General features: G+C 66.9%; 9 protein-coding genes across 9 annotated transcripts; 5 read left to right on the top strand and 4 right to left on the bottom strand.

Annotated features, from left to right (window-relative positions):
- Nucleotides 1–433: 433 nt before the first annotated feature.
- MICPUCDRAFT_40479 (UbiA prenyltransferase domain-containing protein) lies at nt 434–1,726 on the top strand (the record flags this gene model as incomplete). Its single annotated transcript, XM_003059656.1, has 1 exon — nt 434–1,726. One exon carries the CDS (start codon nt 434–436, stop codon nt 1,724–1,726), a length of 1,293 nt encoding a protein of 430 aa, XP_003059702.1.
- A 299-nt stretch (nt 1,727–2,025) lies between these two features.
- Nucleotides 2,026–2,317, bottom strand: MICPUCDRAFT_9439 (uncharacterized protein; the record flags this gene model as incomplete). Its single annotated transcript, XM_003059948.1, has 2 exons — nt 2,026–2,091; nt 2,210–2,317. Coding segments are annotated over 2 exons (174 nt in total), but the record flags the coding sequence as incomplete, so codon positions are not given.
- A 773-nt stretch (nt 2,318–3,090) lies between these two features.
- MICPUCDRAFT_9627 (uncharacterized protein) lies at nt 3,091–3,294 on the top strand (the record flags this gene model as incomplete). The annotated part of the gene is made up of 1 exon (XM_003059657.1): nt 3,091–3,294. A coding segment is annotated over one exon (204 nt), but the record flags the coding sequence as incomplete, so codon positions are not given.
- A 526-nt stretch (nt 3,295–3,820) lies between these two features.
- On the bottom strand, nt 3,821–4,441 carry MICPUCDRAFT_18704 (uncharacterized protein; the record flags this gene model as incomplete). The annotated part of the gene is made up of 1 exon (XM_003059949.1): nt 3,821–4,441. The coding sequence occupies one exon, from the start codon at nt 4,439–4,441 to the stop codon at nt 3,821–3,823; it is 621 nt and encodes a 206-aa protein (XP_003059995.1).
- A 1,050-nt stretch (nt 4,442–5,491) lies between these two features.
- Nucleotides 5,492–9,260, top strand: MICPUCDRAFT_47657 (uncharacterized protein). The gene is made up of 2 exons (XM_003059658.1): nt 5,492–5,583; nt 5,738–9,260. Exons 1-2 carry the CDS (start codon nt 5,529–5,531, stop codon nt 9,184–9,186), a joined length of 3,504 nt encoding a protein of 1,167 aa, XP_003059704.1. The 5' UTR covers nt 5,492–5,528; the 3' UTR covers nt 9,187–9,260.
- Nucleotides 9,233–10,986, bottom strand: MICPUCDRAFT_45644 (uncharacterized protein). Its single transcript, XM_003059950.1, has 2 exons — nt 10,667–10,986; nt 9,233–10,521 (listed from the first exon to the last, which is right to left on the bottom strand). Exons 1-2 carry the CDS (start codon nt 10,949–10,951, stop codon nt 9,328–9,330), a joined length of 1,479 nt encoding a protein of 492 aa, XP_003059996.1. The 5' UTR covers nt 10,952–10,986; the 3' UTR covers nt 9,233–9,327.
- Nucleotides 10,987–11,593: 607 nt separating this feature from the next.
- Nucleotides 11,594–14,824, top strand: MICPUCDRAFT_40483 (uncharacterized protein; the record flags this gene model as incomplete). The annotated part of the gene is made up of 1 exon (XM_003059659.1): nt 11,594–14,824. The coding sequence occupies one exon, from the start codon at nt 11,594–11,596 to the stop codon at nt 14,822–14,824; it is 3,231 nt and encodes a 1,076-aa protein (XP_003059705.1).
- On the bottom strand, nt 14,813–15,300 carry MICPUCDRAFT_34157 (uncharacterized protein; the record flags this gene model as incomplete). The annotated part of the gene is made up of 2 exons (XM_003059951.1): nt 14,813–15,075; nt 15,217–15,300. 2 exons carry the CDS (start codon nt 15,298–15,300, stop codon nt 14,911–14,913), a joined length of 249 nt encoding a protein of 82 aa, XP_003059997.1. The 3' UTR covers nt 14,813–14,910.
- A 201-nt stretch (nt 15,301–15,501) lies between these two features.
- MICPUCDRAFT_40484 (uncharacterized protein) lies at nt 15,502–16,542 on the top strand (the record flags this gene model as incomplete). The annotated part of the gene is made up of 2 exons (XM_003059660.1): nt 15,502–16,290; nt 16,396–16,542. The coding sequence occupies 2 exons, from the start codon at nt 15,502–15,504 to the stop codon at nt 16,540–16,542; spliced, it is 936 nt and encodes a 311-aa protein (XP_003059706.1).
- Between the last annotated feature and the right edge of the window lie 404 nt (nt 16,543–16,946).

Here is a 16,946-nt window from a genome sequence, read left to right on the forward strand (position 1 = left end):
GTCTAGCACGTCCAGGCCCATCGTCGGGTTCACGACGAGGTTCACGCACTCGACCGCGGCGCCGATCTCGGTCAAGGACTTGTACTCCGCGGGGGGCTTTCCGTACGGGTTCACTCGAAAGACCGTCTTCCCGTGCGACCTGAGTCGGTCGCACAGCTTCTCCACGACCGGGTTCCGGCCGTGGTTCCCGACGACGGCCCAGACGTTCTTCTTGAGCATCTCCTCGCCCGTGGACGCGGCCATCGTCGTGAACCTCGCGACAGCGCTCATCGATGTGCCGTAACAACGCGAAAAAATAGCACGGCACGCAACCTTTTCGTGTGCAGATGCAGAAGGAAGACCTTCGCCTCGTTCGTCCGTCCCCGCACTCCCCGACGCGCGGAGGCGTCGACGTCGCCGCCTCGGCCGGGGCGACGTCGGCTCCACGACGACGATGCTCCGCGCGCTGTCCCGCCGCGGGCGAGAGCTCTCGCGTCACCGCGAGCGGTGCGCCGCGCTCCTGCCGTGGCGAGGCGCGGTCGACGATCTTCGTCGTCGTCGCCTCCTCGTCGACGACGAACCCCTCGACGTCGCGCGCGCGGACGCGCGCGAGCGGCTTCGCTCGGACGCGTTCTTCTTCGCCCGTGACCGCGCGAGGGGCCTCCACGCCGCCGCGGGCGTCGTCGACCGCGCGCGCGTCGACCCCACGCCGCCGCCGTCGACGCGTCGCGCGCGTCGAAGCGTCCACGACGACCGACGCGCGTCGTCGTCGTCGTCGACGGAGGACGACGCGAAGACGCGCGCGCCGTCGCCGTCCTCCGCGTCGTCGTCCATCCCCGCGCCGGAGGCGGAGCACACGTGGGTGGACCGCGCGCTCCCGCCCGCGCTCGCGCCGTACGCGAAGCTCGCGAGGATCGACCGCCCGGTCGGGGTGTACCTCCTGATGTGGCCGTGCTTCTGGTCCATCGCCGTCGCCGCCGCGCCGGGGGCGGCGCCCGACCCCACGCTGCTCGCGCTCTTCGGCGCCGGGAGCGTCTTGCTGCGCGGTGCCGGGTGCACGATAAACGATATGTGGGACAAGGACATCGACAAGCTCGTCGCGCGGACGCGGAACCGACCGATCGCGAGCGGGGCGGTGTCGCCGGCGGCGGCGACGGCGTTTCTCGGGGCGCAACTCGGCGCCGGTCTCGCCGTGCTCTTGCAGCTGAACGACTTCAGTAAACTCCTCGGCGCGTCCTCGCTCGCGCTCGTGGCGACGTACCCGCTGATGAAAAGGATAACGAACTGGCCGCAGGCATTTTTAGGTTTAACGTTCAACTGGGGAGCGTTATTAGGATACGCCGCCGTGCACGGGACGTTGGACCCGTACGTCACGCTGCCCCTGTACCTCAGCGCCGCGAGTTGGACGTTACTCTACGACACGATATACGCGCACCAGGACAAGGACGACGACGCGCGCGTCGGCGTGAAGTCCACCGCGCTGCACTTCGGCGACGACACGAAGAAGTACCTCGCCGGGTTAGGAGCGCTGTCGACCGCGGGGCTGCTGACGTCGGGCGCCGCCGCCGGGCTGGGCGCGCCGTTTTACCTGGGCGTCTCCGCCGCGGCCGCGCACCTCGCGTGGCAGGTGCGCGACGTCGACTTGGACGACAGGGACGACTGCGCGAGGAAGTTTAAGAGCAACGGGACGTACGGGGGGTTGGTGTTCGCCGCGATCGTCGCGGGGAAGCTCGCCGGCGCGGGTTGACGACGCGACCTCTCGTCGATCGTTTATTTTTTAGTTTAGCCTCAGTTTTGTTACACGATGATGTTCGTCGCCCCTATCGGGCGGCGTTCATTTTTTCTGTTGAATGTCCTTGTCGTGCTCGCCCGCGTTGAGACGATGCACGCCGACGTTCTTGATAGCCTCAAGGTAAGCTTTCACCTCCTGTTGAACGTAAAGGGAGGGAAGGTCGTCAGCGAGGGCGACGAAAAAAAAAAAGTCTCGAGATCAAATCGATGGACCGTCGCGTTCGCGCGGCGTGGACGCCCGAGGACGCGCACCTTTTTGCAGTTTTGCTGGTGGTTCACCCCCTCCATCAAGTAACACTTCTGAACCCGCTCGCGAAGAAGCTGTGAAGACGAAAGGAAGACGTGTGCGTCAGTTCGCGCGCGTGGGATGGAACGTTTAGGGTTTATTTTTCAGACGCCCAACGAGCGCACGCGAGGCGTCGCGCGTGAAGAGACGCACCTTCGCGGTCTCCACCTTGATGATCTTCTCGCGCACGATGTGCTCTCTCATCTGTATGGCCGCCACCTTATCCGCGAGAGGGTTCTCCGGGTCGAAGTTCTTCGGCGCCCCGGGGAACCCCCGGCCGGCTTCGCCCGCGAATTGCTCGTCCTTGCCCATCTCGCGCGACGTTTGCCCCAGCCCCGCGCGCTTCGCTCTCTTCTCCTTCCGACGACCCCGACGCGCACCGCGCGCGTGTTCGCGACGGCGAGTTCGGTCGCACGACGCGTTCGGTTCGACCCGGTGCGATTACGCGCGGACCAGACGTGCGACGCGCGCGTCACGCTCTGACGACCGCGCGCGACGCCTCGCCCGATCGCGATCGTCGACCCCCGCCCCCCAACAGTCACCGACTGGAACTGAGGGTCGTTCCATACAAAAAAAGTTCACCGGTCAGTTGAAAGGGGGAGCGATCAAATGTTGAAACCGGGAGATGGGTGAAAAACTTTTGTATAGAACGCGCCTGAAGCGCCGAGCGCGAGCCGGTCGATTCGTTTTCTCGGAGATCTGGTGGATGTCATTTCCCTCCGCGCGACCGCACGATACGCGCGCTAGAGATGATCCGCCGCGTCGTCCTCGCCGTCGCGGCGATCGCACTGCTCGCCCCTCTCGCCGCGCACGCCGCGGAGGTGATCCACCTCACGGACGAGACGTTCGAGCACCACACGCAAGCGGGTGCGCGTCCTCGAAAAAGCTGTCCGTCGTCGAACGCGGCGCAGCCTCCCCCTCCTCTTCCACCCTTCGTTCGTCCGATCGTCCGTCCCCGACCCCTTCCGAGTCCGACCGTCGTCTCACGCTCGAGCTCCCCTTCCACCCGACGCCTCGCGCGCGCAGCCACGGGCCAGACCACGGGCCCGTGGTTCGTGAAGTTCCACGCCCCGTGGTGCGGCCACTGCAGAGCGTTGGCGCCGACGTGGGCGAACGTCGCGGAAGAGCTCGACGGCGCGGTCGCCGTCGCGGACGTGGACTGCACGGCCAACCCGGGGACGTGCGACCGGTTCAACAAGGTCGTCAAGGGGTACCCCACGCTCGTGCTGTTCCGGGACGAGAAGATGTTCAAGTTCCCGAAGGGTTCGAAGAGGGACGCGGAGACGCTCGCGGCGTTCGCGACGGCGTCGTTCGCGTCCGACGGCGTCGGCGAGCCCGTCCCGGCGCCGATGTCGTGGTTCGCGGTGAGGTTCTCGAAGTTCACGCGCGCGCTCGCGATGTGGATGATCGACGTGCACGACACCGCGGAGATGTATCGGAAGCGTCTGAGCAAAGACTGCGCCGCGGCGGCGGAGGCGTTTCGAGCGGGCGGCGTCGGCGGATTCGTCGGATCGGCGCGGAAACTCGCGGCGAAGAACCCGAAGCTGTACGGCGCCGTCGCGACGTTCGCGACGTTCTCGTGCGTCGGTCTGATCGTGTGCTTCGTGATAGTGATAGGGCAGACGGTCCGGGGGGTGAAGGCTGAGAAGAGGGACGGCGAGAAGGACGAAGAGGAGAAGAAGAACGACTGATCGTTCCCGTCCCTTCCTCGGTTTTTGGTTTTCGTAGCTCTAAGACGCGACGTTCTTTCATCACGTCGTCCGTTCACGACTCTATCGCGCGTTCCCCGGGCTGAGGTCCTAACTCGTTCGCCTCAAACAGACCTTCGTCGTAGTGCGACGCCGCGACGGTCCGCCCGCCGAAGAACCGACCGTCCATCTCGTTCGCGCACTTCGCCGCGTCTTCCGGTTTCGTAAACTCCACGAAAATCCGCACGGCTTCGCGCGGGTCGTACCCCGACTCGGTGACTTCGAAGATCATCACCCGGTGCACCGCGCCGTGCTTCTCGCACTCCTCCGCGACTTCGTCCTCTAAGTCCTCGTCCACCTCGCCCGGTCCGATCATGTTCCGAAGGAGCAAAACCTTCGACGGCGGGCCTCTCGCTGGGGGGGGCGACGCGCCGACCGCGTCGCCGTCGCCTCCCTCCGTCGCGCCACTCGACACGAACTTCGGCGCGCCCAGCAGCGTGCGCGTCGCGTCGACGACCCCGCTCCCGCCCCCCAGCCCCGCCTTTTCGTCGTCGCTCCCTGTGGCGAAGAACATCTCCGGAGCGTTCACGATGACGCCGTGCTTCGCGCCGCGCTTCTCCGCCATGAGCGGCGTCGTCATCCCTTGGTCGCTCTTTCCCAAGCCTTGGCCTTCCTTCCACCCCATCTTCATCATCATCCTCTGCGCGGGGGTCATCTTCGGCTCTTTCGCGTCCTTCGCGTCTTTCCCCCCGCCGCCGCTCGTGGACGCGCCGCCGGGACCGGCACCGTCCGCGGTCTCGAGATGGCCGCCGACGAGGAAGCCGTCGCGGCCGATCCTCGCGCGTCTCGCGTGCGCCTCCTCCCCGGTCACCCTCAGCGAACTCCGATCGATCGCCCCTCCTCTCCCCCCCGCGGCGTTTCTGTCGCGCTCGAGCCGCGCGCGGCGGCGCTCGAGCTCGACGCGCTGCTTCTCGCGCGCCCTCGTCGCCTCGTCCTTGGCGCGGCGGCGCGCGCGGTCGCGGACGACGTCCTCGTACGAGTTCGGTCTGCGCGGGTCGTACTCCTCGTCCACGTCCGCGGAGAGCGTGCCCCAGCCCGCGGCGTCCCTCGCGTCCGCCGTCGCGGCCGCGGGGGAGACGCCCGGCGTGGGTTTCGCCCCCGGGGTCTTCGACGCGGACGCGGGCGCGGCGTCGGGATGCGGGGTGGACGCGGACGCCGCGGCGGAATCTTTCATCCGCGCGAGCTTCGCCTGCTGCGCTCGAAGCGCCGCGGCCTGCGCTTTGAGCATCGCGGGGTTGACGAGCGCGGGGGACTTGCGCGGCGGCGCGCGCAGCGCCGCGCCCGCGCCGGACCATCCCCCGCCGGCGCCGGGCGTCGTCGACGTCCCGGCGCCGTCTTTCCCCGGCGTCTCCGACGCACCGCCGCTCGCGCCGGTCTTCGCCGCGACCTCGTCCTTCGCGGACGGGAGGTCGCCGAAGAGCCCCATCCCGCCGGGGGATCGCTCGAGGTGCTCGTCGCCGACGCCCCGACCGCCCCGGTCCGTCCCGCCGCCGCGCTGTCGCGGAGTGGCGGCGCGCGATCGACGCGCGATCGGAACCTCCACGACGGAAGCGAGACTGGAAGTTTCGCGAGCGCTCGCCACTCAAGCAGTCAGGCGCTCGCGTCGATCGACCGCCGAAGTACTGTTCGAATACCACGACGCACGCGGGGCGACGACCGTCCACAACCCGCCGCGTTTCGACGCGTCGCGCGCGCGACACGCGACCGGTGGGACATCGCGCGCGATGTGGCGCGTGCAGTGCAACCTCCCCCCGCGCGCGGTGGAGGTCCTGCGGTCGGGTGCGCGCGCTCGCCCTGGACGCGTTCAAAAACATCCATCCAGCCGCCTCGCGCTTCCCGCGTCGCGCGGATCTCGCCCCGCGTCGACCCCGCGCCCTCCCGGACGCCTCGCCGACGCCCCCTTTCCTCCCCGTCCACCCGCCCGCCATCGCAGGCGGATCGCACGAGTCGCACGGCGGGATGAACGCGGAGCGATCGACCGCGTGGGTGACGCGCGGGAACGTCGTCCTCGCGTGGCCGCTGCCGAAGACGCCGTGCGAGCTCGAGGGCGGCGCCGCGCCGGAGAGCTGCGCGGAGTACTACGCGAACGGCGGCGAACGCCCGATCGTGTACGTGACGCGATCGTCGAAGGACGGCGCGCTGCTCATGACGAGCGCGGGCGGCGCCTCCTCCGGGGGCGTCGTGACCGTGACGCGATGCGACGCGAACGGCGGCACGTTCCGAGAGCTCGGCGCCGCGTCGCTGCCGGGCGCGCCCGCCGTGACCGCGGTCGCGTCGATCCCGTCGCCGACCGGCGGCGTCGTCGCCGCCGTCGGGTGCGCGGACGGCGAGCTCTACCTTCTCGAGTGCCCGCCGAACGGCGGGGAGCTGATCGTCAAACGCGCGGATCGAGACGCGGAGACGGGCGGCGGCGGCGGCGGCGGCGCGACGACGCCGTCGCGGCTCGTGAACCTCGCGATGAGCGCGTCTAAAGCGGCGCTCAGGTTTATTAAACCGTCGACGGCGCACCGATCGATTCGATCGATCGCGTTCGCGCGATCGTCGACGCGCGGAGGAGGGTCGATGAGACTGCTCGTGCTCACCGCGACGTCGACGGAGGAGTGGGAGGTGTCGCGAGACGGCGACGTCGCGCTCGGCGAGACGCACGAGGTGTTGCCCGCGATCAAAAGCGCGCTGCAGTCGGACGGTGATCTCGAGATCGCGTCCATCGCCGCGGGCGACGGCGACGACGCGACGGTGCTGTGCCGCGACGGCGCGCGGTGGTCGATCCACGTCGGCGAGCGGCGGCGCGGCGGCGGCGCGTTCGCGCTCCTCGCGTCGACGATTCCCCCCGCGGGATCCGTCCCCGCGGGCGGCGCCCCCGGCGCGCGCGCGACGGTCCACGTCGGCGGCGCCCCTCGCGAATCCGCGCTCGTCGTCACCTCCGGCGGCGGCGCCGCGCTGTTCGCGGGGTCGACGCTTCAAGAGCAGCTGCTGTTGCACGACCCCGCCGCGGGCGGCGGCGGCGTCCTCGCCGCCGCCCCCGCGCCGGAACTCGGGGGGTGGCTGCTGCTCACGGAGCTGATGGGCGTCGTCGCGTACGCGCCCACCGCGCCCGCGCCGCCGTCGCCGATCAAGAGATCGCCCTCGCCGGCGCCGCCGCCGGAGCCGCGGGATTCGGGCCCGAGCCCGACGCGCTTCAGCCCGAGGCTCGCGGCGGCGGCGGCGGCGGCGGCGTCGGCGCCGCGGGCGACGGCGGCGGACGCGGCGCGCGAAGAAGCCGAAGCCGCGGTCAGGAACGAGTTCGCGGCGTACGTCGCGGGGCACGGCGCCGCGCCCTCGGAGTGCGGGTTCCGACTGAGAGCCGCGGGCGCGTTAGGTGGGTCTCTGGACGGCACCGAGGGCGGGGACGTCGACGGCGGCGTCGGGGCGTTCGCCGCGTGCTCGAGGGCCATCGTGGACGCGCTCCCGAAGCACTGGCCCGGCCCGGACGGTCCGGGCCCCGGCGTGGAGTTGCACTTGGACGAAAAAGCGCGCAGGCACGACGTGTTCTTGCGGTTCCTCGTGGAAGCGTCCGGGGTGTGGCAGCTCCTCGCCGCGAGCGAGCGCGAGGCGATCCTCGAGCACGGCGAGATGGTCTCCGCGCTCCTGTGCGTCCGCTCCCTGCACAACGAAGCCGCGGAGATGGCGGAGACCGGCGCCGACCGAGAGAGAGGGTCCGACGCGTTGGCGCTCCTGCTCGAGGCGGCGACGACCGCGGGCGCGGCGTTGCAAGCCTCGGACGCGGCGGTGAGAGGCCGTCCCGCCGTGGAGGTGTGCTACAGCCGCGCGACGGGCGCGGCGGACGCGCTGCTGCCCGCGCTCGCGGACGGCTTGGAGCGGCACGCCGGCGCGCGGGCGCGCGCGTCGCTGCACGAGCGCGCCGCGGCGTTGGACGCGTTATCGAGGGCGTTGCTCGGCGCGCTGAGCTCCGCGAGCGATTTCCGCAGGCATCACGCGTCGCTGTACCCGCCCGCGGGCGCGGGCGCGGTCGCGCCGCCGCCGCGGTGGAACGCGGGTGAGGGCGCGCGGATGGCGCTGACCGCCGCCGCCGACGCGGCGGCGGCGCTGAGGGACGAGGCCGCGAGAGGCGGCGCGCCCGATCTCGCGTCGCCGCTCGGGTCGCAGCTCTACGCGCTGGCGGCGCCGCTGCTCGACGCGACCGCGGCGCACGTGGCGTCCGCGCCGTTAGGGTCCGCGGAGAGGGCGATGGCGAGGGACGAGTACGCGCGCGCGCGCGCGAGCGTTTTGCCCGCGCTCATGAACGCCGCGCGCGCGAGCGACGGCGGCTTCGGAGGGTTCGCGTCCGGAGATTTCGCGAGCGGTCCGTTCGCGGTCACCATGGACGCGGTTGCCGCGGTCGCGGAGGCGCACTTCGGGTACGAGCAGCTCGCAGAGGTGTGCGAGACCGCGATGGCGCACGCGGCGCGCGTCGGCGACGGCGCGGCGATCGACGGCGCGGTGGCGAGGACGCACCATCACATGCGGACGTTACGCGGCGCCGCGGAGGACGGCGAATGCACGTTCGCGACGTTCATGTTCCACCGGATGATGACGAACCCGGGGTACCACTCCGGTGTCGGCGCGCGCGTCGCAGAGATGCTGCAAGATACCCCCGACGAGTTCTACGGCGAGCTCGGGGAGTGCCTGAAGCCGCACCCGCCGCTTCTGTGGTTGCATCAGTTGCGCGCGGACGACTACGTAGGCGCGGCCGGGACGCTCCACGGCCTCAGCGTCTCCGGCGCGAGCGGCGGCGGGAACGCGTCCGTGAGGGAACAAGCGCAGTACCTGTCGCTCGCGAAACTGTCCTTGCTCGCGGGAGGCGCGCCCGCGGACGCGGACGACGTCGTCGCCATCGACGCCGCGCTCGACCTCGCGAAGATTCAGTCCGCGTTGTCCGCGCGAAGGAAAGTCGGATCCGCGGACGCGTCGTCGCCGCCGTTGCCGCCGTTGAAGCTCGTGGAAGCGTGCCTCGGCGACAGCGCGAAAGGCGCGAGCGAAGACGACCTCATCGACGCGTTCTCGGTCTTCGCGTCCGCGGGCGGGGAGTTCCGCGAGGCGAACAAGTCGCTGTTGGAGGTGTGCTGGCGACGCGCCGCGGCGGAGACGGACTGGAGCGAGCTCGGCGCGCTCGGGGCGTCGGGGGGGGACGCCGCGTACGTCCGCGCGTTGGCGGCGACGCCCGTCGCGAGAGCCGCGCGGCGGTGCTACGACCCATCGTACGCGGTACGGTTAGGCCCTCCGTTCGACGAGGTCATCACCCCGGAAAACGCGTTGAAGCTGTTGGAGGAGGCGTTGGGCGGGGAAGAGGCGAGCGTGGAGCCTTTGCGCGCGGCTTTGAGCCTCGGCATCTCGGCGCGGTGAGCGACGGCTCGGAGCACGAAAAGATAGAGAGAGAATACTGTACGTTGTTCATATCAGACGTATATTACAAACGTGATAAAAGGCTATTAACGCTCATGATCCGGTTGGTCTCCTCCTCTCGCGACGCGTGCATTTTTTTTTTTACACGTTCTCGAGCGCCTGGTCGAGGTCCGCGAGGATGTCCCCGGAGGTCTCGATGCCGACGGAGAGGCGCACCATCTCGGGCGGGATCCCGCACGCCGCCTGCTCCGCCGCGTTCATCTGAGAGTGCGTCGTCGTCGCCGGGTGAATCGCGAGCGTGCGCGCGTCGCCGACGTTCGCGACGTGGGAGATGAGCTTCAGGTTGTCGATGAAATTCCTGCCAGCCGCGGGCGCGTCCGCGGCCTTGAGACCGAAGATGACCATCGGACCGCCCTTGCCCTTGAGGTACTTGAGGTTCTTCGCGTGCTGCGGGTCGTCCTTGAGGCCGGGGTACTTGACCCAAGCGACCTTGGGGTGCTTCTTGAGGTGCTCCGCGACCTTCATCGCGTTCTCGCAGTGACGCTCCATGCGAAGCGACAGCGTCTCGATGCCTTGGAGGAACATCCACGAGTTGTCCGGCGAGATGCACGCGCCGAGGTTTCTCAGCGGCACGGTGAGCATCCTGAGCTTGTACGCGAGCGGCGCGAGCGCGTCCGGGAGGTCGTGTCCCCAGCGGAGACCGCCGTAGGACGTGTCCGGTTTGTCGAACAGCGGGTGCTTGCCCGCGCCCCACGCGAAGCCGCCCTTGTCGATGACCATGCCGCCGACGCCGGTGCCGTGGCCGCCCATCCACTTCGTGAGCGACGTGCAGATGATGTCCGCGCCGTGTTCGAACGGCTTCGTGAGGTACGGCGTCGAGAACGTGGAGTCGACGATGAGCGGAAGGCCGTTCGCGTGCGCGATCTCGGCGACGGCCTCGAGGTCGACGATCTCGAGCGCGGGGTTGGACACGGTTTCGCAAAACACCGCCCTCGTCTTGTCGTCGATCGCCGCCCTGAAGTTCTCCGGGTCTTCCGCGTCCACGAACTTGACGGTGATGCCCATCGTGGGAAGAATGTCGTTGAACTGCGTGTACGTACCGCCGTACAGCTTGTTGCTGGAGACGATGTTATCCCCCGCCTGGGCGAGGGTGATGATGCTGTAGAAGCACGCCGCCGTCCCGGAAGACGTCGCGAGGCCGGCGAGGGGGTGGCCGCCCTCGAGCTGCGCGACGCGAGACTCGAGGACGTGCGTCGTCGGGTTCATGAGGCGGGAGTAGATGTTGCCGAGTTCCTTGAGCGCGAAGAGGTTCGCCGCGTGCTCCGTGTTCTTGAACTGTTTCGCGTCGACGTCGGGGTGGTGGGGGGAAGAGAGGGGGTCGGGCGGTGAGTCAGACTACAGAATTCGTCGACGGTCGCGCTTTTTGTTACTTTTTGACGATCGCGCGAATCGCGGGGGGAAAGAGGCGCGGGGGGCGTACCTGGTACGGCGCGGTGCGGTAAAGCGGCACGCCGCGGGAAGCGCCTTGGCCTAAGCCGTACGTCGCTTCATCCCCGATCGGGGTGTACCCGGCGTGCAAGCAGAGGGTGTCGAAACCTGGGTTGTCGGGATCGTGCGGAGGATCAGCATCTTTCTTTCCGAAGATTCCGGCGCGAATCGTCGTCGATCGCGCGGGAGCGGCGCGACCGCGAACTTTCGCGCGAAACTTCGCGGAGGGTTTCGCGGCGAACGCGACGGAGGGGACGAAAACGGAAGCGGCGGACATCGTGACGTGAAACGCGTGCGCGATCGCGTGCGCGCGTCGAAGTGATCTCGGATCGTATAAAATATCGGTCCGTAAAGACAATCAAGATTGTCAATCGGCGCGATAATCCGATCGGAGGGGGGTTGCGCGCGCGTACCTTGAGACATGATGTCTTCGTGAGCGTGAGTGAAGGTGGGGGAGGCTCAAACACGAGCGCGAAAGGGCGTTCGGGGTGAAAAAAGTTTGAGTCGAGCGTGCGGTCGACGGCGTCGGCGCGTGCGAAAGTGCGAGCGCGCGTCGTCGAAAGCGCCTTCACGTGAGGGGAACGACAGATTTCTGACCTAACTCTGACAGATTTTAACCACCCTGCACCGAATCCTGTAAATAACCAGCCTGTACAACTAGTTGTAACGCTTGATCGCGATTTCACGTGTTTTTCAACCCTCTCAAACGCGAAAGCGGTTGAGATTCCCGATGAATCCTCAACTTAGTCGGCTGACGCGAATCCCGAGAAAACGATATTCCCGCGCTCGCTCGCCCATTTCCCACACTCGGCGACGGACGAGCGCAACAGAAGCCGCGCGGGTACCACGCCACGATGCACGCGCGCACGGAGTCGTCGTGAGCGATCGATCGCGACCTCTCTCCGCGCGCGCGGCCGTCATGAGCGAGTCGTTCTCGCCCGCGGAGCTCCTGGACGCGGAGTGGCCGTCGCACCTCCTCGGGGAGATTCTCGACAACTTGCTCGAGGGCGATCTCACCGCGAAGGAGGAGGCGCTCGCGCAGCGACGGCTCGCGAAGGGCGCGCGCGAGGACGAGGACGGCGAGAACGCGCGAACGGTCCTGAGCGCGTGTCTGCGATTCGCCGGTAAGAAACTTCACGGCGGCGACGGAGGACCGGCGCACCATCACAAGACCGCGTCCGCGCAGGCGTCGAATTGGTGCGCGTGCGCGTTGGCCGTGACGCGCGATGCCCCGCCTACCGCGTCGATATCTTCGGCGGCGTACGATACCTTCCGCGGAGCGTTCATGCGGCACGAGAATCTCGGCGACGTGATGCTCGCGACGACGACGAGGGCGGCGGAGAAGGACGGCGGGAGCCGCCGCGTCTCGGCGTTCGTCGCCCTGGCCGCGGCGTCCTCGAGAACGGTCCGCGACGCCGTGGACGCGCTCGCCGGGTGCGTGAGCGCGATGCCGATCGATGACGTGGACGCGTTCGTAGACGGTCTCGACGAACGCGCGGCGATCGACCTCCTCGAGTGCGCGATCGCGCGCGAGGATCAGACGCTCGCGACGAAGACGCTCCCGTGTTTGTTTCGATCGAAGAGAGAATGCGCGGCCGCCGCGATGAGGCTCGCGTCTCGCGGACTGACGCACGACGACGGCGCGTCGTTCACGAGGTGGAGCGAGACGTTGGCGATAATCAGCGAGAGCTGCGCCGGCTGGTCTCTCGGCGAAGACGACGAGGCGGCCGTGCTCGACTTGGTTCGGAAACTGCCATCGCTCGCGAAAGGAAAGCCGCCGAGGGCGACGTCTCGCGTCGTGCGAGCGCTGACGCGCGTCGTGCACGTCTCGTCGTCGTCATCCTGCCGCGAAGCGTTGAACGCGACCGCGCGCGCGTGCCTCGACGAGAGCGGAACGACCGCGGCGTGCGGCTTATCCATCGCGAGCGAGCTCTTGAGGATGGAAAAGGACGTCTCCGTCGCCGTGGGCGCGTTCGACTCTGGGTTTGAGCACGGGGACGAGTTCGTGACCTGTGTCGCGCACGACCTCGCGTCGGAAGTGGTCGCGAACGCGACGAAGAAGACGGAGATTACGCGGTGGAAGCGCGGCGTGCTCTCCCGCGCGGCGTCTATCGCGAACGAAGCGGTAGAGAAGCTCGCGAACGCGGAGGATGGCGACGCGAGCGCGTTCGCGAAGAGGCTCCCGGCGGTGGCGCGTTTGCATCTCGCGGAGACGCGGACGACGGCGGACGCCGCCGTGGCGTTCACGCGCGACGTGCTTCAGCTCATCGACGGGCTCGTCAAGGGCACGCGCGATGGTTTGAAACAGAATCGAACGTGCTGCTCGGCTCTTCGGTCGGTCGTGGAGATTATGCTCGACGAGTCGGTTCGGTTCCCTTCGAGCGCGGAGAAATGTCTCGAGACCGTCTCGAAGTCGAACGAAGAGAAGACGACGCCGAGCGATCTGAAGAGCTACCGCGCGTTTCTTTTGGACGCGCATCGGGCGATGCAGAGTGTCGCGAGCGCGTCCGCGGATTTCAAGCTGAACGACGCGTCCACCGCGACCGCGTGCCGCGTCACGCTGAGCGGCGCCGCGAAGCTGTTGGACCTGAAAGCGGAAGAACTCGCGAGCGAACACCGCGCCCACGTGTTCGAGACCGCGGCGTCGTGCGTCCGGGAGTCGACCTCGCCTTCTAATTTCCACGCGGAGGAAGATAACGCGAGCGAGAACGTCGTGACGTGCGCGACGCACGCGATGACGGCGTGGCGCGATTGGAGGTCATCGCGCGTCGCGTCCGCGCAGACGCCGACGGCGTTGCAACTCCTGAGCGCGTGCGTCTCGATCGCGACCGCCGCCGGGGACGTCAACTCTGCGCATTCACTCGCGTCTCGCGTCACGAACGAACAGGAGAGAGTCGCCGCCGCGCAGGCGGTCGCGAAGCGCGCGCAGCCCGCGATGGCGTCGAACTCGTTCACGGCCGCGGGACGGGCGGGGAGGCACTTCCCCGCGTGCGGCGTCGCCGCGATGTTTTCTCTCGCGCTTCACGATTTAGTTTCCACGTCTGGGTTGGGGGGCGTTAACGTGGACATCGCGCGCGGGATGCTTCGCGTGACGAGGACCCTGATGCGCGCGAGCGGCAGCGAGCACTCGCGCGACGCCGCGTTCGTCGTGGACTCGTCCATGAGTCTGCTCAGGGACGCGATGTTCTACGACCACGTCATGAAGGCGCCTTCGCTCGCGACGGACGCGACGGAGATCATCGTCGATCATTACCAACGCGTGGACACCGCGTCCGACCGCGTGAGCTCGCTGGCAGACATTCTATTCGACGCGTCGCCGCACCTTGGAAAGGGCAAGCTCCTCGACGCGTGCACCGTGCTCGTGAGCACGATCGAGAGGGATCTGATCGCGCTCGCGAAGACGTACTCGCTCGCGTCTCACTTGGACGTGATATCGGACGCGTCGGTCGCGTTGCAGAAGACGTTGGACGCCGCGCTGAAGTTCACAAAAGCGAAAAGCGATGCCGCGGACGCGAAGAAAGGGATGCCCGGGTTCCTCGTCCTCGCGGTCAAGACCGCGAGGCTCTGTTTAGACGCGGTCTACGCCCAGCCTCAGGACTCGGACGAGCTCGCGGAGGTGATATCCGCGGGCGCGCGGTTGCAAAAGTCGATCGAACTCTTGATGCGGCACTCGGTCCTTCCGTCGCACGTGATGGAAATCCTGCGCCCGTGGCGCGCGGAGCTGTTCTTCGAGAGCGCGCGGATGACGGAGCGGCTCTCGCTGGACAAACACGGCCGCCCGACGGAGTCCGTGAAGGGCTTGGACTCGTTCGTCGACAAGGGCAAGGGCGGGGCGTACCTCGAGGAGGTGATGCACACGCGGGACGAGCTCGCGGCGAGGATGAGCTGGGCGGACGAGTGGGTCGTCGGCGGCGGCGCCGCGGTCGAGCAAGGCGGCGTCAAGTCGGCGACAGCGCACGCGGACGGCGCCGTGAACGGGACGAAAAACGCGAAGAAGCGTCGGAGGCGAAAACGCGACAGGAACCCATACGTCGAAGCCCTGAAAGAGGCCGAGGGCAAGCGCGGAGGGACGAGCCGGGAGTACGACGATCTGGAGGATTTCATCGTTTGCAAGCCGGGGAAGAATTACCGGCGGCTGTTAGGTCTCTGATGAGCGAGGCGACAACGTAGACTACTAGGGAAGCTATTGAAGAACGTAGAAATTTGCCATCCATCCAATCCACCCGCGAATCTCACTCACTCTTGCAGGAGGACGACGTCGACGTGGTCGTGCGCGCCCTGCAGGAGCATCTCCCCATCGAAGTGGATGACTTTCCTCTTCTTCGCAGCTCGAAGGGTTCCGACCAGCGCCTCGAAGATGTTCGCGCAGCGGTCGTCCGCGAACAGCACCCCGAACTTCACCTGCGTCGAGTTGGGACGGACGAACGACGAAACTCAGCGCCGCGCGTTGAAATAACAAGAGATGTCGTTCAACGACTGGAATGGCCGACAGGAACGACGGCGCCGCGCGAGTGTCGCGACGCAGGCGGTCGCCGCGCGCACCGTGGTCTTTCCGTCCACGTTCCCGCCGAGCCGCTTGATCTCCTCGACGAGCTGTTTCACCTCTCCCTCGACGTCGAGCCCCATCTGAGGCGTGCGCGCGCTGGAAGAAGTGACGACTCGAAACGATGGATGGTCGGCGAAACGCGCTGGGGGATGCAGCCGAATGCATGAATGGCGGGTGGAAAAAAATCGATGAAAAATCGTTTGATTGTTTGAACCAAACTGTGTGGGCACACGCTCAGCCAAGCCAGATCACGCGAGCGGACACGGACAGGGACGTGCGAGATGGCGGCCGAGAAAGAAGACACCGCGGTGGGATCAAAACGCGCGCGCGAGGAAGATGCTATTGCTGAGGAGGTGGACGCGAAGAAACCAGCCACGGAGGACGCGAAGGTGGACGGCGCGAAGGATGAGACGGTAAAGTCGGACGACGAACCCAAGGACTCCGACGCGGACAAGAAGGAGGAGAAGCCGTCGACGTCGTCGCTGTTCGGCGGCGGAGCCAGCGCTGGATTCGGAGGCTTCGGGGGCTTCGGTGCTTCCAAGCCAGGCGAGGGGGGCGGCGGCTTCGGCGGTTTCGGCGGCGGAGGCGGCGGCTTCGGCGGCTTCGCTAAAAGTGCCTCGACCGAGGGTGGATTCCCGTCGCTGTCGAAGGTGTTCGGCGACAGCGACAAGCCGGTCCAGCTGTTCGGCGCGAAGCCGGCGGCGGCGACGACGGACGAAAACGGCGACGACGTCACCCCCGAGAGCGCCCCCGCGGAGACGAAGCCGGTTATTTCCCTGAAAGAGGAGGAGGTCACGACCGGGGAGGAGGACGAGGACTGCATCTTCACGACCGAGGGCGCGCTGTACGAGTTCACAACCGAGGAGGGCAAGGCGCCGTCGTGGAAGGAGCGAGGACGGGGGGAGTTGCGGGTGAATTTGACCAAGACCGGCGGCGCTCGGATGATCATGCGCGCGAAGGGTAACTACAGGCTGATCTTAAACGCGGCGATGTGGAAGGGGCAGACGTTTACGAAACAGGAAGGAGGGAAAGGTTTATCGTTCCCGTGCAAAAACGCCGTCGCCGGCGAGGTACGTCGCTAAGCCGCTCGCTCCCGACGCGTTCGTTCGCTTCGATCTCACGACCGACTCCGCACACGGTTCTGATTTTCTTTCTCTTCTCGTCTCCCGGTGCAGGACGCGAAGATGAGCACGTTCGCTTTGAAGATGCGCGTCAGCGCGACGCACGTCGTGCAACAGGTCGAGGAGTTCGAGAAGGCGACGAAGAAGGCGCTGAACAGCATCAAGAGCGAAGCGGACGACAAGACACCCGAGGACGAGTGAAGGGAGGGGGTCGAGGCACGAGTCACCGCCTGTAGAGGTTTTGCTTGGTTGAACACTAGCTCTTGAACGAAGATACAAACGCTTCACCTACGCTTTTATTTTTCGTCTTCCGGAACGATTATCACGTAAAGAGCTATTTTTCATAGGGTGCTGAAGCACGTTTTCATCGAACGTCTGAACCCGAATGCCTTCTATCATTCAATTGACCGCGGAACGAAAGTATTTATAATAAATCGTTAATTTTAACCCTTGATTTCCGGGTACTGTACCTTAACCCCACGCTTTCACTGGATTCCCAAGTATTTTTTTAACGGAGCGAGCGAGACCTTGAAGATCAAAATTTACGGAGGAGAGGGACATAACTTCTTTCCACGAAACAGTTGCACATTCACAGTTCTTGTCTA

Source organism: Micromonas pusilla, assembly GCF_000151265.4.
Source record: "Micromonas pusilla CCMP1545 genomic scaffold MICPUCscaffold_7, whole genome shotgun sequence".
Lineage (NCBI taxonomy): Eukaryota > Viridiplantae > Chlorophyta > Mamiellophyceae > Mamiellales > Mamiellaceae > Micromonas > Micromonas pusilla.

Excerpts from the sequence above, each read along its gene's own strand:
- MICPUCDRAFT_47657 (XM_003059658.1), top strand. The coding sequence starts at position 5,529 with ATGTGGCGCGTGCAGTGCAACCTCCCCCCGCGCGCGGTGGAGGTCCTG. Across the intron at positions 5,584-5,737 it reads GGTGGAGGTCCTGCGGTCGG|GCGGATCGCACGAGTCGCAC; the intron begins GTGCGCGCGCTC and ends CCGCCATCGCAG.
- MICPUCDRAFT_45644 (XM_003059950.1), bottom strand. The coding sequence starts at position 10,951 with ATGTCCGCCGCTTCCGTTTTCGTCCCCTCCGTCGCGTTCGCCGCGAAA. Across the intron at positions 10,522-10,666 it reads ACCGCACCGCGCCGTACCAG|TTCAAGAACACGGAGCACGC; the intron begins GTACGCCCCCCG and ends GACGCGAAACAG.